The sequence below is a fragment of the Carassius carassius genome, chromosome 4 (genome assembly GCF_963082965.1).
Source record: "Carassius carassius chromosome 4, fCarCar2.1, whole genome shotgun sequence".
NCBI lineage: Eukaryota > Metazoa > Chordata > Actinopteri > Cypriniformes > Cyprinidae > Carassius > Carassius carassius.
The window spans coordinates 1,548,428-1,573,322 of NC_081758.1; the positions used below are offsets into that span (position 1 = coordinate 1,548,428).

Genomic DNA, 24,895 nt, shown 5'->3' on the forward strand with positions numbered 1-24,895 from the left:
ACCTTCACACACAGCCTGGATTCTGAGCCTGCAGGTAAGTTACCTAATTATTCACTTTAAGAAGATACTGTGATTAATATGAAGACAAGGTTGCTTCTATTTGAATATTTGGCATGTGCTCATTCAGTATTTTGTGCTTTACAATCACATGACAGCAGCTTTTTTACTGGTGTAATTTCTGCATAATGACATATAAAAATAAAATTGATTAAAAAAGACCCTTTAGATATTAATAAAAAAAAATGTTGGCTGAGTCAACTAATTCCCATTAGGAAGCATGTGCATTAGTGTCTTTGAGAGAAAATCATTAAAGCAAGATAACGAGCTTTTGCCAGATATTCTGTGCATACCAGTAAATGGTGAAGATAAGTAATATGACTTTTGAACATTTTAGTGAACTGAATATTATTATATTTATTTATTTATATGTCTATCAAGAGTTAAAATATAGCTAGCTGTTTCCAGCCATCATGTCCTAAAATGTTCAACCAAATGAAATTACACAAGATCTATGCATAAAAAAAAAGTATTACTATGTTTCAAATCTTTTTATTTTCCTTGTATTTTCCCCTCAACTGCTCTCCATTTATTTAATTTTATCATTATTAATATTATATTTGTACTTTTTCTTTCTTGTTTTTATTTTTAGGGTTTATGCTAATATTTATTCTAAATAGTTTATGATCTATTCTTCTTTGTCTTCTTACCCTCTGATAACGTATTTGTATCACACATTTCATACAAAGTGCATAATTCTGAGTGTTTTAGGCATAATTAATAAAATAAGAAGCAGATAGATAATTTTTAAACATTTGAAATAATCTAAAATTGACTAAGGAAAATGAATGGTTAAAAATTATCTTAAAAAAGGGTTTAAGAGAATGAAAAAAAGACAATAAATAAAAAAATAAAAATAAAACAATGAAGAACAAATGCATATTAAATTTTACATCCCTTTTAGTTTTCCCCTCATTATCTCTTTTTATTGCTATAGCTGTTATTTTTGTGTTTTTTTTATATAATGTTTTTTTTTATTTCCTTATAAATGAGCTGCGTTTTATATACAAATGGTTGTATACAAATAAAATGTATTTGTATTATCTTCAGATAACAGAAGCCCTGTGTAACTTTAAGTCTTCCGTAGCAGCACACAGAATATTTAAGTCAAGGTATGTTTATTTGTACACATTTCCCACACAGGGTAATTCTGACTGCTTCAAATAAACATAATGAAGAAAAGACGAAATAAGCTGATCATGTTTAAACAAAAAAATCACTTAAAATGGACTAAAGAAACATAACTGATATTTTTTTTTAAATGGCCAAATAAAAACAAAGACTTGCATTGAAAAAATAAAGAAAAACAAATATTTGAAGTGCAATACAAATGTTTCTATTGAATACATCTATTATTATCATGACATATGTGACATATAATCACCGATATTATTTGTCTCAGGATGTTCTGTGACAAGGTGCTGTCCTTTTTGAAGAGCCTATCGAGGCGAAAGCCAGTGGAGCCTGATGGTGAAGAATCCAACTTTAAGCGTTGCTTGACCACACTAGACCTAGTGGCCCTTGGGGTGGGAAGTACACTGGGTGCTGGGGTCTATGTCCTTTCCGGTGAGGTTGCAAGAACAGTAGCTGGTCCCAGTATCATTGTGTCATTCTTCATTGCGGCAGTGGCATCTGTGTTTGCGGGCTTGTGCTATGCAGAGTTTGGTGCCCGAGTGCCCAAAACTGGCTCTGCCTACCTGTACAGCTACGTCACTGTCGGAGAGGTGTGGGCCTTCATCACCGGCTGGAACTTACTGTTGTCATACATAATAGGCAAGAACAAACATCATATATCCAGCACTAACAATACATTCAAACAAATATGCTTTATTTGAGCTGGCTGTTGTTGCTCATTAATGCTGACAACGCCCATTACCTTAACATTTAAAGAAGCAATTGAGACAAAAAAACTTGAAAAAATTTTTTCTTACACTCATGTCAGATATTGATGACTTTAATTCTTCCATGAAATATAAAAGGAGAATGAATTTGATGTTTTTGTTTTTTTTTTTTACTTTTTTTTTTACTTTTTTTTTTTTGCATTAAAAAAAAATTAAATGGTGATTTAAAATTGCCAAACTATAAAATAACAAAGACACAAAAATCATATTAACAACTTTTATTGTGCTTGTTTGCCCTTTTTAAAAACCTTTTTAAATATCATATATGCAAATTTAATGCTACACAACATATATATTATACCAATCTGGCTTCAGAAGTGGACATTCAACTGAGACTGCCTTGCTCTCAGTTGTTGAAGCACTAAGACTGGCAAGAGCGGAATCCAAATCTTCAATACTTATTCAGCTTGATCTGTCCGCTGCTTTTGACACGGTTAACCACCAGATCCTCCTATCAACCCTACTGGCAAAGGGCATCCGCACACCAGTGGTTTGAGTCTTACCTATCAAATAGGTCCTTCAAAGTATCTTGGAGAGGTGAGGTGTCCAAATCACAACATCTAACTGGGGTGCCTCAGGGCTCAGTTCTTGGACCACTTCTCTTCTCTGTCTACATGGCATCATTAGGTTCTGTCATTCAGAAACATGGCTTTTCATACCCCTGCTATGCTGATGACACTCAACTCTACCTCTCATTCCATCCTGATGATCCGACGGTAGCTATTCGCATCTCAGCTTGTCTAACAGACATATCTTGTTGGATGAAGGACCATCACCGTCAACTTGACCTTGCCAATACAGAACTGCTTGTGGTTCCAGCGAACCCATCGTTTCATCACAATTTCACCATCACGTTAGGCACATCAGCCATAACTCCTTCAAAAACAGCCAGAAACCTTGGAGTTTTGGATTGTTGATCAGCTGACTTTCTCAGACCACATTGTTAAAATTGCAGATGCTTTATTCAACATCAAGAGGATCAAGCCCTTTCTTTCAGAATATGCTGCAAAACTCCTTGTTCAAGCTCTTGTTCTGTCCAGGCTGGACTATTGCAATGCCCTCTTGGCAGGTCTTCCAGCCAGTTCTATCAAACCTTTACAATTAATCCAGAACGCAGCAGCGAGATTAATTTTTAATGAGCCGAAAAGAATACATGTCACACCTCTGTCTATCAATTTGCACTGGCTACCATAGCTACTCACAAAAAATTCAAGACATTAATGTTTGCCTACAAAACCACCACTGGCTCTGCACCCATTTACCTAAATTTGTTACTTCAGACTTATGTGCCCTCTAGAAGCTTGCGTTCTGCAAGTGAACGTCGCTTGATTGTTCCATCCCAAAGAAGTACAAAGTCACTTTTACGGACTTTTAAATTAAATGTTCCACCCTCCTCAATCCCTCCTCCCACCCTCCTCAATCACTCCTCAATCCGAGCAGCTGAGTCCTTAGCCATCTTCAAGAATCGGCTTAAAATCCATCTCTTCCATCTTTATTTGACCCTCTAACTTTAACACTCACTATTCTAATTCTAAAAGACCTTGAACACTAACTTGCTCTATTCTTTTTCTATTCTTTTTCTATTCTATCTGTTTTCTTTTTATTTATTATATTATTTAAAAGCCCTTGTTATGTGTACTGCGTTAGGGTGAGTGCTAACTAAGACTTGTTATAGCACTTATACAGGTGCTGGTCATATGTTTAGAATATCATCAAAAAGTTGAATTATTTCACTAATTCCATTCAAAAAGTGAAACTTGTATATTATATTCATTCATTAAACACAGACTGATATATTTCAAATGTTTATTTATTTTTAAATTTTGATGATTATAACTGACAACTAATGAAAATCGCAAATTCAGTATCTCAGAAAATAGAATATAACTTAAGACCAATACAACAAAAGGATTTTTAGAAATCTTGGCCAATTAAAAATTGAAACATGAAAAGTATGAGCATGCACAGCACTCAATACTTAGCTGGGGCTCCTTTTACCTGAATTACTGCAGCAATGCAGCGTGGCATCTTCCTCTTCCCAATACCCCTTAGATTTTCTATTGAGTTAAGGTCAGGTGAGTTTGCTGGCCAATTAAGAACAGGGATACCATGGTCCTTAAACCAGGTACTGGTAGCTTTGGCACTGTGTGCAGGTGCCAAGTCCTGTTGGAAAATGAAATCTGCATCTCCATAAAGTTGGTCAGCAGCAGGAAGCATGAAGTGCTCTAAAACTTTCTGGCTTATGGCTTTGTTGACCTTGGACCTCAGAAAACACAGTGGACCAACACGAGCAGATGACATGGCACCCCAAACCATCATTGACTGTGGAAACTTTACACTGGACCTCAAGCAACGTGGATTGTGTGCCTCTCCTCTCTTCCTCCAGACTCTGGGACCCTGATTTCCAAAGGAAATGCAAAATTTAACTTCATCAGAGAACATAACTGTGGACCACTCAGCAGCAGTCCAGTCCTTTTTGTCTTTAGATGCTTCTGACGCTGTCTGTTGTTCAAAAGCGGCTTTACACAAGGAATGCAACAGCAAAACAGCTGCCCTAAAAACACTAAGCATCTATCCTTCTCCCGGGTTTTCATTTTTGGGTAGTCAGTTGTTTTTCTTTTGTTCCCCTGTTTGTTCTCTGCGGTATGAAGACTGCCCCGCTGTGAAGCATGCTAGCCGTGCCATTGTCGTGCTTGCCAGCCGTAGCTCACATTTCAGCCTGCTGGGCGCACCAAAGACAAGCCTACCAGCTGCCCAGAAGTTAAGCTTGCCGGTCGCTCCGAAGACAAGCCTGCAGGCCTGGCCTAAGTCAAGTTCGCCGACTGCTCCGAAGACAGGCCCACCAGCCACCCGATGTCAAGCCCACTGGCTGCGGCTCTCTCCAGCCCTCTGGCCGTGCCGATGCCAAGCCCACCAGCCATTCCCATGTCAAAGTCACCGGTTGCTCAGAAGACAGGCCAGCTGGTCACGCAGATGTCAAGCCCGCCAGCTGCTCCAGAGTCAGGCCTTCCATCCCCAGAGCTTGCTCCAGTGTCGGCTCCAATATCAACTCCAGTCCCAGAGCTTGCTCCAGGGAGGGCTCCTGATCCCCCGTCGAGCCCAGGGAGGGGCTCCAGATCCTCAAATTAGCCCAGGGAGGGCTCCAAATCTCCAGTTAAGCCCATGGAGGGCTCCAGTCCCCTGTCATGGCCCACATAGGGCCTAGGCCCCCGTAAATGTCCCCATGTTTTTTTATGGGATAGTAGGGCTCAAGCAGTAGAGGCGGGGTCTGGGGCCGCGGCCTTGGTGGCTGATCTACCATGGCCTCCTACTCTGCCATGGTACCCAGAGCTGTCAGATCTGCCATGGTTCCCTGATTGTGCACTGTTCTGGAGGCCTTCCGTCTGGTAACCCTGCTCCTAGAGGCCTCCAGAGTGCCCCCCCCCCCCCCCTCCACCCCACTGGATGTTTTATTGCGCGGGACATACCTTATGGGATAGGGGAGTAATGTTAGACTCTGGTCCTGGATGGTAGACCTCCTGGGAAAACTAGGTTGCTGCTGGAAGAGGTGTTAGTGTGGCCAACAGGGGGTGCTCACCCTGTGGTCTGTGTGGGTCTTAGCGCCCCAGTGTAGTGATGGGGACACTATACTGTCAACAAGCACCGACCTTCGGATGAGACATTAAACCGAGGTCCTGCCTCTCTGTGGTCATTAAAAATCCCATGTGTTTCGAAAAGAGTAGAGGTGTGACCTCGGCATCCTGGCCAAAATTCACCCATTGGGCTCTGAACATCATGGCCTCCTAATAATCCCCATACACTGATTGGCTTCATCACTCTGTCTCCTCTCCACCAATAAGCTGGTGTGTGGTGGGCGTTCTGGCGCAATAAGGCTGCTGTCGCATCATCCAGGTGGAAGCTGCACACTGGTGGTGGATGAGGAGATACCCCCCGACAATGTAAAGCGCTTTGAATGCTTAGAAAAGCACTATATAAATGTAAGGTATTATTATTATTTTGCTTATTTGGTCCTTCCTGTTCCTGTCCTCATTTGTGTGTATTTGTCTCCAGCCATGTTTGCTCCTAAGTCTGTTCCATTTGGTATCAGTGTATTTAAAATGAGTTCTGTCTCCGGTTCTTTGTTAGCTGTTAAATGTCATTCTGTTTTCCTTATGTCTCCAGTCCTGTGATCCTCCAGTGTGCCATGAAAAAAATCTAAAAGATGCAAACAATTTTAGTTTTTAAAAATTAGAGGGCAAATAGTTACATAGAGTATTAAACTATTTAATTAACTCTAATTAACTCTCAATGCTTTTAGGAAATGCAGCCGAGCTCAAATAAGATTTTCTATGAACTTTTCAACAGCATTACACAATCATTTGATCAGTGACATTAATCTCACAAGAGTTATATTCACTAAATTATTATGCCTATAATTAAATGACCAAAAAACCTGCCATATGTTTCAGAACCACTATCAGTTTGTATAATTGCTTGATATGAATGACTTTATGACAGGGACATCCAGTGTGGCAAGAGCATGGAGTGGCACTTTTGATGACCTGATTGGAAATAAGATTGCCAATTATTTGAGTGAAAATACACCAATGAATTTACCTGGCCTCGCTCCATATCCAGACTTCTTTGCTGCTGGCCTTATCCTGGTTTTAGCAGGTAAGTAAGACTTCCAGTAAATTTGTTGTAGTGTCAATAAATGAGTTATGTAAAGATAGTCATTTGAATCAACATGGATTAAATTTATGTTGATTATTGTAATTTCTCAGGGATCCTTGCCTTTGGGGTGAAGGAGTCTGCCATTGTCAACAAGATCTTCACAGCTATAAATATGGTAGTTCTGGTTTTTGTCATCATTGCTGGATTCATCAAGGGTGACATTAGAAACTGGCATATAACAGAGAAGGATATTTGGAACTACACAATAACTGCGTATGTTGCATTATGAAATTTACAGAGCATTTGTAGCAATTGTAAATCTTTTTACTGCAAGTTTTAAATCAACAACATTAAAAATTAAATGAGGAAATTGAGAGACTGTTTTAATGCACATTTAAATTATTTTTAGAATACCTACTTAGTTTTAAACACTGCTTTTTTTTTTAAAGAAATCTCTCAATCTCAAATGAAACGATATCCAGTTTTGGAAAAGGAGGATTCTTTCCATTTGGATTTGAGGGAACTTTTGCTGGAGCCGCAACCTGTTTTTATGCCTTTGTGGGATTTGACTGCATTGCGACCACAGGTACTTCAACAATAGGAATACTTAATTAAATGAAAATAAAATGACAATTTGTGTTCCAAAACTGTGAGCTGTTATTTTTTCCAGTTCATAGTAACCATGTCCATCAAACTTCAAAACAAAGAAAAAAAAACCTGAACATATTGTACACACAAGCATGCACGACAGATTCACGTTTTTACAACGACAACCACAAAAACTTGCACTTTCAAACCCATTTTCAAAAGTTCGTTTTTTCAAGCCCCTGAAATGCTGTTGTTGTGTAATTGAATGGACAAAACGCATCAAATGTTTTCCATTTTTTAGTTGTGCCATGTGGTATCATGTTAACACCATGATAAATGTGATGCCTGAGTGTGGCTAATGCAGGGATCCCCTGTGAGTGCGTTACTTGTCTGGGCAGTGTCCACGTAGAGTCTGTGCTCACTGGTACAGAATGCTCTCACTGTGAGAGAATGAGTCTCACCCTTATCCTTTCGTGGATCATCTTCCACGAAGACAGTCCTCCCAGGCTTGCTCTCCTGTTTCTTCCCGCCCAAGAACGGGGTACAAACACAGGGCTCGAGTGAACTCCATGCATGCTAATGCATGCTTCACTTTCCCCGCAATGCCTCAATGTGCTTGAGTGCTTAACACACGAGGATCAGCAGCCCTTGTCAGCAATTGGCTTGATTTCTTTCGGCGGATGATTTCTTTTGTAACAGGACACACAGATGACTGAATGTCATTGGCAACTTCAGATGCAGAGAAATAGGCATGTTCTGGCGAAAATACTGACACCATTCCTCTGACGCAAACAACATGGTCCAGCATGGACAGCGAGCTGATCTGAGTTCTTAACCAAGGCTGTGGAGGATCTCGGCCTAACTTGGTCAGCTCCAGAAGAGCCTGTCCAAGGCCTTTAAGATGAGTGGTACCTGAAGGGATACCGTTAATGATCCTCCCACCAGCTGCCAGCCCTGTTCTTTCCAGAAGTTTGTGAAGACCTCACCAGGATGTGGAGCGAACCCCTACTCTGTGTTGATCACCTTCTTCCACGAAGGCAGTCCTCCCAGGCTTGCTCTCCTGTTTCTTCCCTCCAAAGAATGGGGTACAAACACAGGGCTCGAGTGAACTCCATGCATGATAATGCATGCTTCACTTTCCCCGCAATGCCTCAATGTGCCTGAGTGCTTAACACACGAGGATCAGCAGCCCTTGTCAGCAATTGGCTTGATTTCTTTTGGCGGAGGATTTATTTTGTAACAGGACACGCCGATGACTGAATGTCATTGGCAACTTCAGATGCAGAGAAATAGGCATGTTCAGCTGAAAATCCCGACACCATTCCTCTGATGCAAACAACATGGTCCAGCATGGACAGCGAGCTGATCTGAGTTCTTAACCAAGGCTGTGGAGGTTCTCGGCCTAACTTGGTCAGCTCCAGAAGAGCCTGTCCAAGGCCTTTTAGATGAGTGGTACCTGAAGGGATACCGTTAATGATCCTCCCACCAGCTGCCAGCCCTGTTCTTTCCAGAAGTTTGTGAAGACCTCACCAGGAGGTGGAGCGACCCCCTACTCTGTGCGTGTTAATCCTTCCTCCTCTGCCACTCTAACCACTGTTGATGGTGCTGAAGAACAAGGTTATGCCAAGCTTTACCCTCTTGAAGAGGCAGTCATTGTTCATCTGTGCCCTCCATTGGCCCCGGAGATTGAAGGCCAATGCAGCACATCCATCTAAGCCCTGCAGGACCACCTCAGCCCTAAAAACTTTATTCAGCAGCTGGCCAGGCTGGCTTAGTGCTTCACATGATGGTGGTGCTTCATGTGTTTCAGGCCAAACTTCTACGCACCATGAACGAGTCCAGCCAGAGTTCTGATGCCTTTAGAGAGCTGTGCACAGTGATGCTATCAGTAAGGCCATGGCCAACTTGGTGGTGAGGGCACTTTTGGCTAAATCTGATGGAGATCCGGAACGCTGACAAAGTCGTCTTCCTAGACACTCCAGTTTCTCCCAAGGGACTGTGCGGCTCTGCTGTGGATGGTTTTGCTGAGCAGTTTACAGCGACAAAGAAATCATTGCAGGCAATGCCTCACATCAGGCCAGTGGTGAAGCGCTCCAGAACCTAAGTCTGAGCCTGGGCTTCAGCAGCGAAAGAAAACCCTTCTTGTTTCCCAGGCCCGCGTCAAGGTCACTGCCCTAGAGTTACATTGGACCCAAAGCTTCAGAAGCTGTCCAGATCCCAACACAGAGAGGAAGAATACAGGTTCAGTTGTAGCCGAAGCCAAAACTTCCTCTAAAAATCTAACACTCATTCTCCATCCCTCTGCTTTACTCTGAGCAATGGAAGCTATATTCAGGCTGGGCCTGCTCTTCTCATTCTGTATGCACCCAAGCAAATTGACACTTTGGTTTCTTTGGGCCTGCTTCACATGCAGCCTCTCCAGAATTGGCTCAAATCCCATGTTCAATCCGAGTTTTCATCTCAGGGTAACTCACCACTGCATCAGAGCTGTGGTCCCTTGAAAAACCCCTCGCAATCAGGCATACCATTGGGACTGACTTCCATAAGGAAGGTCATGACAGATGCCTCCATCTTAGGTTGGGGAGCTCTGTATGAGGGCAGACCAGCGTTTAGCTCCTGGTCAAACCTGGAGAAATGCTTACACATTAAACGCCTCAAGATAATGGCAGTTTTTCTAGCACTAAAAACCTTCCTGCCGGCTTTGGAGGGGCACGATGTCTCAGGTCATGCTCCCTTTACAGGATGGCCCAGCGTCTTCTATTAAGGGTATTTTGCAATCTCAATGTGCTGAGAGCAGTTCATATGCCAGGCAGACTGAACCAAAGAGCAGTCATGCTGTCCAGGGGCAATGTAGCTCTAGGAGAATGGAGACTACATCCCCAAACAGTTTAAATGATCTGGTCTGTCTTCAGGAGAGCAGAGGTGGACCTCTTCATCTAAGAATACAACTTCCACTGGCCAATTACCTTATTAAAGCAGTGAGATGTCCTGGCCCATTATTGGGTCAGCGTTCACATGTAGAGCTTCCCCCCAGTAGCCCTGCTTCTTCAGTTCATCAGACAGGTCTGGGAGGGTTAGATGTTTGGTCCTCCTGGTGGCCTCAATCTGGAGTAATCAGACATGGTTTTCTGAGTCCCCTGGCCGATACCATTGAAGACAGATCTCCTCTCTCTCAAGTGGATGATTTGGCATCCCTGGCCAAAACTGTGGATCTATCATGTTTGGCCCCTCTTTAAAACTCCCTGCGAGTGTGACTTGTACCATTTTGAAGACTGCAGCCACATTTACAAGATCCCCTTGTGACCTTAAATTATCTGTCTTTTCTGACTGGCGTGCAGCTAGGAACTAGGATCCATTCTCTTGTGATGTGTTCTACATGCTAAGCATTCTACAAGAGCTGCTGGACAAGGGTCACACCCCTTCAACGCTCAAAGTATATGTGGCAAATCATGCTCTCATGGATGACTAGTGAGTCGGCAGGGATGTTCTTGTCATTAAGTTTCTGAGGGGACCCTGGAAATTTAATCTGCCTCATACTGTGCCAAACTGGGACTTATTTATATTCCTCCGGGCCCTACAGGGCCCTCCCAACGAACTGCTCCAGTAGGCCATTTTGTGGTCCCTGTTGCTTAAGAAAGCCCTCCTTTTGGCTTTAGTGTTGGTCAAGCAAGTGAGCAACCTGCAAGCACTGTCACACAGTGCTTCATACCTTGAGTTTGGTCTGAACTATGTAACAGTCTTGACCTGTCACATTAGTTTCCTGTGTGGGTATGTAAGGCTTCTACCTGACAATAGGGGGAGTTAGTGTGCTTATTGCTCTAGGATATCAGTAAGGCAAGTATAGAAGGAGTGAGAGGTGTTTGAGGCCTAACAGCATGGCATACCACTCCAGTCCAGACTGGGAATCTATGGGACTTTCTGCTCAGTCAATGTAAGATTTGGTGTTTGTCTCATGGTTATTTTTGACCTGTGTGGATTCACATATGGTATGATGTTGATTTTTGTTTGCTTGGTTGTAGAAGGACTCTTTAGTCCTTCCGGATAATACCCGGGAAGATTGTACTTCAAAAGGACTGTTTAACCACAGGACACCTTACTTCTATTCTCCTCGGTGGCATCTGGATCGGCCATTTCGTTTCCAGTCTTGTGTGCACTTGAGTACGGCAGAAAACCGTTGTGGTTTCTGCTTATCCAGATAAGAACTCTTGCACTACTTTTGTAAATAATGTTGTTGATGTGTGTCTTTTTCCTTGTATTTTGAAATGCTATGCCTCTGGTTATTATATGTGGGGTTTTCTATCATGTATTGATATGTATGCTTTACTGCTTTCTTGTGGAATAATACTCACTTTTGCATCTATTTCTTGTCTTTTTGAGTATTTGAACTAACACAGACCATAGCCGGTGGTTCCCTCCCTAATATAAATCTTGTGGCAATTGGTCTGGGTATGAATACAAGACGAATTGTTACATAGTGGCGCCCGAACAGGGACCTGCAGGCATTTATAAGCTCTTGTGTTCAGGGTAAATTTCAGATATTTCAGTATGGCAAGTGAGGCTGCTCTGGGAGAGGATGAAAATGGTCCTGAACTGGATTTCTCATCTGAGGCATTTATTACTCGGAGAGACCCGTTGGGTGAGTTAATGCACACATTCAGCAACTTGTACATTGATGGAGAGGAGGAAAATATCTTAGATGATGTGCAGGAAAGGTTTCTACCCCCACCCCCACTTGAATGGGAAAGTGAGCATAACCAAGCCACACCAATATCAACCACAATGATAGTAGAGAGGCTATCAGATCGACTAACTACACTTGAAGGCAGCTGGGAAGAGAACAAACAGAGGTTAGGTGAGTGTGTTTCCCAAAAGGTGTTGGAAGCCAAGGTTCAAACGCTGCAGGAACAAATTAACTACCGTTTTGATAGAGAGAGAGAGAGAATGAAGGATCGGTTGGAACTAGCATTAAGGGACATAGGACAATCCATGATAGACTGTCTGAAACGAAGGGATGTCCAAATTGAGCAAAAATTCAAATCATTCAATGTTCGTTCAAATAACTCCACACAGACTGTTCCCAATTGCTCTACTCCTCATACCGCTTCTCAAAATCAAACTTACCACGTACAGAACATTCCATCAATGTATTCAGAAAGTCATACATCCTTGCAGTACAATCCCCCGGCTAAACTTGAGTTCCCTCGCTTCTGTGATGCTCAGGAAGAGGATCCTGTAAACTTCATTGAGCGGTGTGAAGAATACTTTGCAGTTCGACCTCTTAGTGATGCTGAAGTGCTGGCGGCATTGACTGCGGTGCTCAAAGGTACTGCTAAAGACTGGTGGCTGGCAGAACGGCAACACGTGAGGAGTTGGAAGCAGTTTCGAGAAGTCTTCTTGCAGTCCTTCTTAAGTGAAGATTACGAAGACGTAGCTATTAGAAGATTGCAGGAAAGGAAACAAGGGATGAAGGAATGTATTCGGGACTTTGCTTACCAATATCGAGCATTATGTATGAAATGGAAAAGTGGAATGAGTGAGAAAGACATTGTCCAGGCTGTACTAAGAAACTGTAACCCTCGTCTAGCTAGTCTATTAAGAGGGACCGTGAAGGATGTTGCTGAACTAGTAAGGATTGGCACACAAATCGAAAGGGATTTTGAAGAATCTAGGAAGTACTGGAGTCAAGTTAATACAGCTGACCAAAAGAAGAAAGTTCAACCAGCTCGCTGTCTCCAAGTAGGACCTTGTCATACCACTGCAAGCATAATCCAACCTTCCGATAATCCAGCCATAACTGGGGTCAACACTGTCACCATCCCCATTATTTTACAAGATCGATACTGTACAGCGATGGTAGATACTGGTAGCACACTCTCTCTCATTAAAAAGTCAACCTGGGACCAGATGAGCAAGAACAATTCATATCTCCCCGGGGATGGTCAAGCATTTCTCCTCGCCAACGGACAGCAGCAGACTGCAATTGGAAGAGTGTCTTGGAAGTGTGAGATCCAAGGACTTAAGATGGAACATTACATTATACATAATGAGGGATGTGGATTTGACTGTGCCAATTATCCTAGGGATGGATTTTCTGATGGATTCTGGATTGACTTTATACTTTCAGAGATCCCGATACATCATACCCGCCAGAGAAGGAAGAGCTGAAGAAACTTTTCCATTCTTGACACATGGATCCCAAGCGACAGTACATTTTTATGTAGCTGTACCAGCCCCTCCTATATCTAACGAAACCCAGTTGACCATTCAAAAATTGGTTCAACAAGCTAATACTCATGGTCAGTTCAGAATGCAATTGGAAAAGTTAATGTTGCAATGGCCCACAGTATGCACTCATGAAATAGGACATTCCAACATGGTAAAACACCAAATCATCACCATTGATGAAGTACCAGTCAGAAAACGCCCATATAAAGTTTCTCGGGACAAGCAGCAGTTCATTGAATCTGAAATCATTAATCTGCTAACCAAGAAGATTGTCAGGCCATCAGCTTCTCCATGGGCAGCACCTGTAGTATTAGTGCCTAAGAAGGATGGTAGTTCAAGATTGTGTGTGGACTACCGGGGTTTGAATGCTAAAACTCACCTCGATGAATACCCTATGCCACAGATCCAAGACATTCTGGAATCTTTGCATGGTGCCACAACATTCAGTACACTGGACCTAAAAAGTGGATACTGGCAGGTGGAGATGGTGCCTGACAGCATCCAGAAAACTGCCTTTGTCACTTCGTCTGGGTTATACGAATTTTGTCGTCTTCCTTTCGGGCATAAAAATGCTGCAGCAACTTTCCAGAGACTAATGGAACAGGCACTTAGAGAAATCAAGGGTAAGTGCTGTTTCATTTACATTGATGATGTTGTGGTGTTCTCCAAGAATGAGGAAGAACACCTTTGCCACCTACAGCAAGTTTTCCATTGTTTCCATAAAGCTGGTCTAACCCTCAACCTGAACAAGTGTAACTTCATGCAACAGACTCTCACCTTCTTAGGGCACATTGTGTCAAGCAGTGGAATAAAAACAGATCCAGCAAAAGTAGAAGCAGTCGCGTCTTTTCCAACCCCTCAGTCAATCAAAGACGTGCAACGATTCTTAGGACTCGCTGGTTGGTACCACCGCTATATCTCTAATTTCTCTGAGAAAGCTGCCCCACTTCATGCACTGAAACAAAAAAAGTCCACTTAGTTATGGTCAGAACAATGTCAACATGCATTCAACACTATAAAACAGGATTTAACCCAGGCACCAGTGTTGATGCCCCCAGATTTCAGTAAACCGTTCACAGTGCAAACAGATGCTAGTGAGGTTGGGTTAGGTGCGGTGCTTACTCAGGAAACAGCTGGTGAAGAAAAGGTCATCGCCTATGCCTCACGTTTATTACGAGGAGCAGAGAAGGCATACTCTGTCTCTGAAAAGGAATGTTTGGCGGTGGTCTGGGCTGTAGAAAAGTGGAGGCCATATTTGGAGGGACGACCATTTACAGTCATAACGGACCATTCGGCGCTGACATGGGTCTTTCAGCACCCAAAGCCATCATCACGCCTCACCCGTTGGACCCTGAGATTGCAAGGCTTTCACTTCACCGTAAAGTATCGTAAAGGTCAATGCAATGTAGTGCCTGACATATTGTCCAGAGGGCATACCAACCACACCCCTCAGAAGATGATTGCAGTAATCAAAGCCACTGATGTATTACCAAGCAACTTGCAAGTAGATCTAGCACAAATTGCCACAGATCAACAAAAAGATCCAGAGTTACAAGAACTGATTCAAGAGGCACAGTGCAATAAACTTCCTGATCCTTCCCGCATCCACTACGTGATGAAGAATGGTTTTCTGTTTCGTAGTCTACCTAAAGTACAACAACGACAAAAACTCCAACTGGTGATCCCGTCCAGTCAACGTGAAGCTCTCTTACACTACATACATGACAGACCCCTTAGTGGACACTTGGGGAGATTGAAAACGCTATTAAAATTACTGGATTTTGCATATTGGCCTAATGTGAGAAATGAAGTATGGAAGTATTGCAAGGAATGTACCACATGTCAAAAATACAAACCCGCTATAACCAAGCTGTCTGGTCATCTCCAATCAACTCCTGTAGTTGAACCTGGGTTTATGTTAGGAGTGGACTTAATGGGACCTTTCCCTAAGAGCAGTAAACAAAATGAATACCTCCTCGTGGTTGTTGACTATTGCTCTAAATGGATAGAAATGTTCCCATTACGTACAGCCAAGACACCGCAAATAGCCCGGATTCTTGTGGAGGAGATTTTCACCAGATGGGGTACACCTATGTGTACCTTGGTGTCAGATAGGGGGGTACAATTTACATCTCAATTACTCAGTACAGTCTGCAAGCAATGGGGGGTCATTCAGAAATTGACAACCGCTTACCACTCACAAACCAATCTCACAGAAAGAGTTAATCGCAACCTCAAAACAATGATTGCTTCTTATGTAGGTGATCAACATCGACAATGGGACAAGTGGATAGCAGAGTTTCGATTTGCTCTTAACACTGCATGGCATGAGAGCACTGGTTTCACACCTGCAGAGGTTGCATTAGGACGAAAATTGAAAGGGCCCATAGAAAGAGCCATTCACAAACTCCCTGATCACGATTAACCCTGCATATGTTCTTCTTGATAGACAACAGGAACTCATCAACCTGGTGAAAACTAATGTTGAACGAGCCCAAGGAAAACAGCAAAGGTACTATAATCAAAGGCATAAATCTGTGCAGTTTTTGGTGGGAGGTTTGGTTTGGGTCAGGACCCATCCTCTTTCCAGAGCAGACGAAGGGTATATGGCTAAGTTGGCAGCAAAATGGAAAGGCCCTGCCAAGGTGGTAAAAGTACTTGGACCTGTTAATTGTTCTGTAAGGTACATTGATAATCCTGATATTGTGGAAACTGTACACGTACAAAATCTGAAGCCATGTTATGGTTATAGCCATCCTTCTGCTGAGGGGGAGGGTATGTTACAGTCTTGACCTGTCACATTAGTTTCCTGTGTGGGTATGTAAGGCTTCTACCTGACAATAGGGGGAGTTAGTGTGCTTATTGCTCTAGGATATCAGTAAGGCAAGGATAGAAGGAGTGAGAGGTGTTTGAGGCCTAACAGCATGGCATACCACTCCAGTCCAGACTGGGAATCTATGGGATTTTCTGCTCAGTCAATGTAAGATTTGGTGTTTGTCTCATGGTTATTTTTGACCTGTGTGGATTCACATATGGTATGATGTTGATTTTTGTTTGCTTGGTTGTAGAAGGACTCTTTAGTCCTTCCGGATAATACCCGGGAAGATTGTACTTCAAAAGGACTGTTTAACCACAGGACACCTTACTTCTATTCTCCTCGGTGGCATCTGGATCGGCCATTTCGTTTCCAGTCTTGTGTGCACTTGAGTACGGCAGAAAACCGTTGTGGTTTCTGCTTATCCAGATAAGAACTCTTGCACTACTTTTGTAAATAATGTTGTTGATGTGTGACTTTTTCCTTGTATTTTGAAATGCTATGCCTCTGGTTATTATATGTGGGGTTTTCTATCATGTATTGATATGTATGCTTTACTGCTTTCTTGTGGAATAATACTCACTTTTGCATCTATTTCTTGTCTTTTTGAGTATTTGAACTAACACAGACCATAGCCGGTGGTTCCCTCCCTAATATAAATCTTGTGGCAATTGGTCTGGGTATGAATACTAGACAAATTGTTACAACAACTCTAGAGTGATCCTCAAACCAAGCCATGGCTATGTGCCTAGAGTGCTCTCCACTCCATTCAGAGCACAATCCCAATCCACTCTGCCTGGTTCAAGCTCATAGTCTGGTTTCACACTGCTAGCATGAGTGGCATGTGCGTGCATTCACACCAGGAGCAGGAGCAGCACTTGAGCGTTAAGAAGGAGCATCGCGTGAGCAGCGCTGAATCGATGGTTTTGGCGCTGAGCCTATTTTTGCTGTGCTGCTCACATGCAATTAAAGTCACAACATTCTTTTGGTGAAAAAATATGATTTTACACAAAAAGTGCTAAAAATGAACAGAATAAGCACGTTCTACGTGATCAGAGTGATTGTAAACCATTTATATGTGAATCCTCATGTTAACACCTTCACCAGGTTTTATAATTCAGATGTCCCTGCCCTGCAGGCACAGATTTTGTCCACTTAAGTTTACATAATCCCCTATGTAAGTAAAGAAGGTTTTGTTATGTATTCCTCAGCCTAAATGGCTTGGGCCTCATTATTAGCTCATGCTTACAGGAGCCCTCAGTATAGGTGCTATGGGTTGGGCTCAGAGAGTGACTTCGTTCGCAAATGGATGCATTCTCTATAAGCATGTAATGCAACAGGAGACCCCATTCAAAAGGGAAAGCTCAGGTTACTAACATAAACTCAGTTCCCTGAGATAAAGGAATGAGTGTTGTGTAAGCTGCCATAGTATATGGATGTGCGCGAGTCAATGAGTGTTGCTATCAGTCAAAAGGTTCTGGTGATATGGCTCTCAGAGCCAACTCATATAGCAATCGGCTCCACCCCTTTTGGTGGGTTAAAGCACCATTGGTACGTGCAGCTACATAAATGCGAACAAATCAGGCTTCAGTATCAGAGTAAACTGTGAAACGCAACTCATTCCCTTATCTTAGTTATGTAACTAACCAGAGCATTTCCTAGTGTGTACCTATTTTTTTTTTACCATGGTTACCTATTGTTGCCACCTATTAGTTGTTAATTTACTCATTTATTCCTGTCTATTTATACCCTCCTTTAGTTCAGTTCCTGGCCACTTATGCATGCATGTTCTCCTGAGAATCTCCTAGGTATTTCAATTTGTGCATTAAGGACTATTTATATTGAATTCCTGAATCATTCATGTTGGATTGTCAATGCCATGACACGTATGGCTTCAGATGTCTTGGAATATAATACTTTTTACTGTACTTTTATAGTGTGTGTGTGTGTGTGTGTGTGTGTGTGTGTGTGTATGTGTGCGTTTTGTCTTTTGGGTGTTTTGGCAGGCATGATCACTTTGATCTGACACTGTATTGAAATAGCATGAAAACCCTTGAGCAAAAATGGTCCTTAATAGACACATAAAGTGAAAAGGTATAACTTACTAGTCTTAATTATTTTTGTACTTGATTTGTCTCCTGTATCTAGGTGAGGAGGTCAAAAACCCTCAGAAGTCTATCCCTATAGGAATTGTGGCTTCTCTTCTCATCTGTTTCTTGGCTTATTTCGGCGTTTCGGCTGCTCTCACGCTCATGATGCCCTATTACCAACTAAATGTTCAGAGTCCCTTACCGGTAGCCTTCACCTATGTGGGCTGGGATCCTGCAAAGTATGCTGTGGCTGTTGGATCTTTGTGTGCTCTTTCAACAAGGTGAAGCAACACATGTTGACCATAAAGCACTTACTACACTAGACGCATACTGTTAGGACTATAAAAAGCAGCATTACATGATCAGAAAGAGGACAGAACTGTATATTCACATAAACTAAAAAGTAAAACTGTGCATTGGCTCGGTAAAATTGGGTGTAACAAAGCCAATGATTGGAAAGGAAGATAGAGGGCGGGGTCGGATAGACTGCTGCTGGTGACTTTTATTTCACAAAATAAAAACAAACAAAATGTCGCACTACCAGCGCTCAAAATGATACAATCCATATACAACAATACACAAGGCTTCTCCAGAGCATGTACGACCACTTCACCAGGCAGCAGTCAGTCTTTCTCTCTTCTCCAGCTCACTCCCCGCCTTTTTATCTGGTCTCTCCATGCCAATCACTGGAACGAGACACAGATGTTTGTCGTTTGTATTTGACCCACTTACTCACCTCTGGTCTTTCAACTCTCTCTCCCCCTGCAGGCCTCGCCGAACCACTCTCCCTCAACACATTGACATCATAAGGTCAAATGTTGTATGCATAATGCAGGACTCTAAACTGTCAAACACAGTTGTCAAGGATTGATGTTGATGCAGGATATATCAGAACAGATATATCCAGTTAATTATTTAACACATATTGTGGTCAGTCCATGCTATTGTTAGTTTGGGTCTTGAGTCTACAAAACCACCAGTACATCCAGGTTCATTATGTTCTCTATGAGAGATAAGCTTTTAAGAACATACAGTAGTTCTTTAAAGGTGCAAAGTATAGATAAGTGAAGCAAACTTGCAGCTGAACTTGATAGTTAATGATCACAATGCAGAAAAGAAGAACTATGAGAAATTAACTTGCCTCATCAGTTTGGATGGGGACAACTCTTGCAGCTGATAAGAGTTATTTGCTTAAAATGCACAAAATAGTAAAATAAATTACAACGTTAAATTACTGTAACATTAGTGCAGTTTGTTTACTATTCAACAGTTTGCTGGGATCCATGTTTCCTATGCCTCGTGTGCTGTTTGCTATGGCCAGAGATGGGCTGCTCTTCAAACCACTGAGTAACATGAGTTCCAGACAGAGTCCTGTCATCGCCACACTCTCTTCTGGAATAATAGCAGGTAATTCTCTTTGAGAACACATCACAGTAATACACCATCATAACGGTAACTAATCTACATGACATGCCTTCTGAAACCAAACTACTACACCAGAGGTAAATAGAGATATTTAAGGCCGTCCCAAAGGCCACTTGCTCTTAGCCCTGAAGTTGAATATACAGTATAGCAGATGTAAATTTGTTTATCTTCATTTAATTTTTTGCCTGTGAAATTCTATAAGTGAACTATTTGTCTTTTTAGCAATAATGGCCTTGGTGTTTGACTTGAAGGCTCTAGTAGACATGATGTCTATTGGAACACTCTTTGCCTATACCCTGGTAGCCATCTGCATCTTAATTCTTCGGTAAGTTTCAAACACAATACAAAATAATATAAATAATATAAATGTATAAATAATCCATGAATAGTATAATAGATTTTGATTGTTTTTTTTCCTGAAGTACTCACACAAATTTTACAAATTGCAAAGAATGCACATTCACACTGAAATATGTAATGCAACCTTAATTTACACATAATATGCCAAAAATAAGTTACAAAATCACAAATGACAAATAGCAAGTATTCTCTTTATTTTCAATTGAGAAGCATTTTGTAAATAATTTTCACTTTTTAGCAACATCATATGACTTAAAGTCTCCCTAAATTTTTGGTGATTTATTTAATGAGCCTCTTAAACCCTGCCTGCCCATTGATGGTCCTCAAGGGACGTTTGTGCCAATTTTTAGATCAACTCCATTAGCTAGGAGGATAAGGAGCACAATCGCCCCTAGAGTTTTGTCACGCCTGTCACAGACCCCAAAAGCCTTTGTCCACACCCACCACAGACCCTCATCCAGAAGCCCAGTCTGACCTCGAGGCAGGGTCTGGTGCTCAGTTTGTTCTGGAGCCAGCACCCACCATCTAGCAGGCAGATCTTATTATCCTGTCCATCCTGGATTTAAGGCAGCCCTTTAAGCCCTTCCTCTTCTGCTGGTCCCATTTGGCTTGTTGGACCCCCTGCATCTGTCCATATCCTTAAACTGCTCTGCTGGTCTTTTTCCAGCTCTATGGACTCTCTTGTTCTGTCCAGTTCCCTATTCCTTTCTACTCTGCTGGTTCCACAGCACGATAAACTCTCTGGTTCTGTCAAGGTCCCTGGCCCTTCCTCCTCTGCTATTTCTGCCCTGCATTATGGCCTTGTTGGTAATCCTCCTCTAACGCTGCCCTGGTCATCACCGGCTCCTCAGTGCACCAATTCCATAAGCACAACCACAGCCTCCTGATCCGCTGTGTTCTTTGTCATCTGAAGACTCTGAAGACGCGTTGGCCTCCATGGCTCTACAATCTCTTGTCTCAACTGTGGTCCCCCTGCCTTCCGGCTCCACCAGAATTCCTTGTCTTTCTAAGCTTTGCCACGGTCCATCGATCCCCTGGTTCCACCATGGACTTCCAGTCCTTCGGCTGTGTCTTGGCCCTCCACTCCTTTGGTGTCACAGTGGTCCTCCATTTTTTTTTCATCTCTGCCACTGATATGTGCCCCAATGGCTCCACTTTGGTCTTCCGATCCCCAAGTTCCACCTTAGTCCTCTGAACCTGTGATGTTTCCCTAGTCCTCAGTTCCTCTGATTTAGTTTCGGTCTCCACCTCCATCAGCATTATCTGGATTATCTTCATCTTGTGTAATAAAGTACTGTGTTTAGATCAGAGGTGTCCAAACTTGCTTCTGGGGGGCCAATGTTCTGCAGAGTTTAGCTCCAACCATCTCCAACTTGCTTGGCAGGAAGTTTCTTGTGATTCTGAAAAGCTTTTTTAGCTGGTTCATGTGTGTTTAATTATAGTTGGATCTAAACTCTGCAGGACAATGGCCCTCCAGGAACAGGTTTGGACACCCCTGGTTTAGAACCACGCATCAGTTTCAGTTTCATAATTATTATAAAAACATGTTTGCCTGTGTTAGTACTGACAGTTTGCAATCCTCAAAACATTGCTCAATATCCAGAGACAAAACAAATGTTCAGACAACAGAGTTAGATGTAAATTACTGACTATAGTAACAGTTGTGTGCAATAGTATTAACTATTTTTATCAACACAGGTACCAATCAGAGCCAGCTGAGATCAGTGAGAAATCAGAACTTCAGAAGAAATGGAATCCTTTTAGCCCCCCTAAAAGTGCTTCCGCTAGAAGTTCTAAAGTTGTGTCTGTGCTGACCATACTTACAAGTAAGTTTTGGTTTTTATTATTGCAGTACATGCTTGCATCTGATGAGTAAGTCTAAAGTATGCTGTATCTAAAATGTTTTATCTTTCTTGCACAATCAAAGAGAATGATGGAAAATGTAGTTAAGTCGCACAAGCCTGTCATAAACAAAACTAAACCAACAATAAACAAACTTAATTGTACTTTTATGATTAATACAATTAGCTGCTGCCATAATTCTTTAGAAAAATGCCTTAAAATGAATGGAAATTCCAAGCTTCAAGAAAAATTATAACTCATTTTGCAAATATAATAGTTTGACAATAATGCACCATTAATATTTGTGGTTTTAATGAGTATTTTAATATTTTAGAAATTTCATGCCATAAATTTTAGCTATAAAACATAATGACTCCTGCACACTGCTACAACTTGCTAATTGTAATAAATGTTTCGGTCGTCATGTGACCTTCATCAGGCATTGTTTACAAACAGAAAATAAATCTCTAGGCAGCCAATGAGAACAAGTCAATAATCAATAAAAATCAATCATAGTCAATGACATACCAGGACAAGAAACTGAAACCTAAACTAATGAACATTCAAGTGCATTTAACCTAATTTTATGCTAAAATGATTTCATGCTAACATGCCATTCTCCACTTCATTTGAACCTTTAATGTGATTTCTAGTTGTGTTCGCGGTTATCCTGAGTGTGATCATCACAAAAGTTGTACAGGCTGGACTGATAGCAGAGTGGTGGGTGATTCTGATTATCACTTTGGTTTCGGTGGCGTTTCTCATGACTATCATTATTATTTGGCGACAACCACAGAATGGTAGCAAGGCTGCATTTATGGTAAGCTGTCATTTACTGGATGAAAAAAGCATCAACATATTTTTTTACATTTTAGCAACAAGTAATGCATAAAATGTGCTGAGATTTGTTGTTCTAACAGTGGATCTCAAGTGCTTTTGGTTTGGACCTCAGGTCTTGCATTTGACAACCCAACATAGCACCAAAAATGACAAAATCATTAATAAGTAACAAAAACTTAATTAAACTAAGTCATCAAATGTACTACCATGCATAGGTCAAAATAATTTCCAATTTTATATCAACTTGGCATACAGAAGAAATGTGCTTTACATCAATAATAATCAAAACAATCAAACTCTAATATGCTATTTTGTCTCACATTTATTCATCACCTATATGGCTAATTTTAATTTAGTTGCAAGTAACATGCTGTTAAGTGTGCAAAAACATTACCTTCAGTTTACACTTAAGTATTTTCTATTAAAGTATATTACTCTTTTTAAAAGTATGCTAGAGTGTACTTTTTTCACTAGGGACATAAGACATGATTGTGTTGTGGTCTGACAGTTGATAAATACTGTTGTTAAGAACATGGAAATTTTGTGTTTAGAAAGAGTTCAAGACTGCTTGAAACATTTTCACATTTTTCTGTAGGTCCCATTTCTGCCATTACTCCCTATCTTCAGTACATTCATCAATATCTACCTAATGATCCAGCTGGGGGGTGAAACGTGGATTCGCTATGCAGTGTGGATGGCAGTGGGTAAGACAACATGAATATTTTCAGTTTACTGAGCCATATATGCAGGAAAATAATTCCAATTAAACAATTTCAGGAAATTAGTGTGTGAGAAAGTGCTTTGGAGAATAAATCTTATTCATAATTCACAAATGAGTCAGCAAAGGCAATGTTCAATATACCATTGACTTCAGATTGCCAAATTAATTTATTCATGATGCTTTTTGATGAATGCAACTGTTGCATTTATGAACACTAGTCTAACCACTATGTGAATCCTTCATCATCCTGATTGTGCAGGATTCACAATCAGGATGTGCTCTGCGATGAATGAATATCATTGACAGGAGTGTTTTACCAATATTATCAAAACATTGGACGAAAAGTACATGCACATTTCAACATAAACCAATCATTGTACATAATAAGCTTAATTGTATTTCCTAATGAAATATAGGCTTGCTCATCTACTTCTGTTACGGAGTGCACTTCAGTGTACAGAAGAAACGGAACCAGTTCTCCAAACATCCCATCAATGTTGAGACAATTGATGTTAAAACGAAAAATATCGGATCTACTACACCAACGCTACAAACCAAGTTTTAAAGCCAACAGTAATGTCTTGTGCTTTGCTCCTGAGTCAGAGAAACTACAATATGATTTTTGTTGTGTACTGAAAATTGAATTATAAGGATAAGGATAAGGATAAGGATATATTATGAAGTATAAGGATTAATTGGTATCATATTATAAAACAAAATGATGACTGAGAGGTACGCTCTTTATGGCATTAAAGTATGAAACTTAAGGGTATATATTAGAATTAGTTCTTTTGAAGGTAGTGGCCCAGGTATCAAAGGGGTCATGAACAGTGTTGTGCATGTTACTTCCAAACTGTAATACATTATAGATTACTTGTTACTGTCATTTAAAAGTAATTCCTTACCTTACGATATTACTGTGTCCGAGTTTTAATGCGTAACATTACTTCTGTATTACTTTTGAGTTACTTTCACCAAAATAACTACAGAAGAAAATTTACATTCTAAAATGACAAAATGTACTGCAGAGCATTTTATATCCAGTAGAGGGCACACTGATGTAGCATAATGACTGTGGGCTATCCTAACAATATATAGCTTATAATTGGCAAAGTGAAGTTTTAAGACAATGCAAGAAAGGATGACAGCCAGAATCACAAACGATCCAAGTCTGTTACAAGTATGGTAGAGGTAAAGTGATTATCTGGCAATATCTGTGAATTGCTTGGGTCTATTCATACTAGACAAGACTATATGTAAACTCTAATGCCTTATGCAATTGTAAAATGGCAAGATGCGCATATGTCCATCTTGCGAATGTACAGTCTTCTGCCATCTTCATCCATTAGCTGCTTTCCACTGTCCAGTGCGAGCCGAC

General features: G+C 41.3%; 1 protein-coding gene across 1 annotated transcript; it reads left to right on the top strand.

Annotated features, from left to right (window-relative positions):
* The first annotated feature begins 8 nt into the window (after nucleotides 1-8).
* LOC132132399 (cationic amino acid transporter 2-like) lies at nucleotides 9-24,320 on the top strand. Its single transcript, XM_059544766.1, has 13 exons — nucleotides 9-34; nucleotides 1,108-1,169; nucleotides 1,460-1,830; nucleotides 6,456-6,611; nucleotides 6,722-6,884; nucleotides 7,061-7,197; nucleotides 18,388-18,610; nucleotides 19,600-19,736; nucleotides 19,977-20,079; nucleotides 21,813-21,940; nucleotides 22,610-22,776; nucleotides 23,392-23,500; nucleotides 23,934-24,320. The coding sequence occupies exons 3-13, from the start codon at nucleotides 1,461-1,463 to the stop codon at nucleotides 24,080-24,082; spliced, it is 1,842 nt and encodes a 613-aa protein (XP_059400749.1). The 5' UTR covers nucleotides 9-34; nucleotides 1,108-1,169; nucleotide 1,460; the 3' UTR covers nucleotides 24,083-24,320.
* Nucleotides 24,321-24,895: the final 575 nt, after the last annotated feature.

Excerpts from the sequence above, each read along its gene's own strand:
- LOC132132399 (XM_059544766.1), top strand. The coding sequence starts at position 1,461 with ATGTTCTGTGACAAGGTGCTGTCCTTTTTGAAGAGCCTATCGAGGCGA. Across the intron at positions 6,612-6,721 it reads CCTTATCCTGGTTTTAGCAG|GGATCCTTGCCTTTGGGGTG; the intron begins GTAAGTAAGACT and ends GTAATTTCTCAG. Across the intron at positions 23,501-23,933 it reads TGCAGTGTGGATGGCAGTGG|GCTTGCTCATCTACTTCTGT; the intron begins GTAAGACAACAT and ends AATGAAATATAG.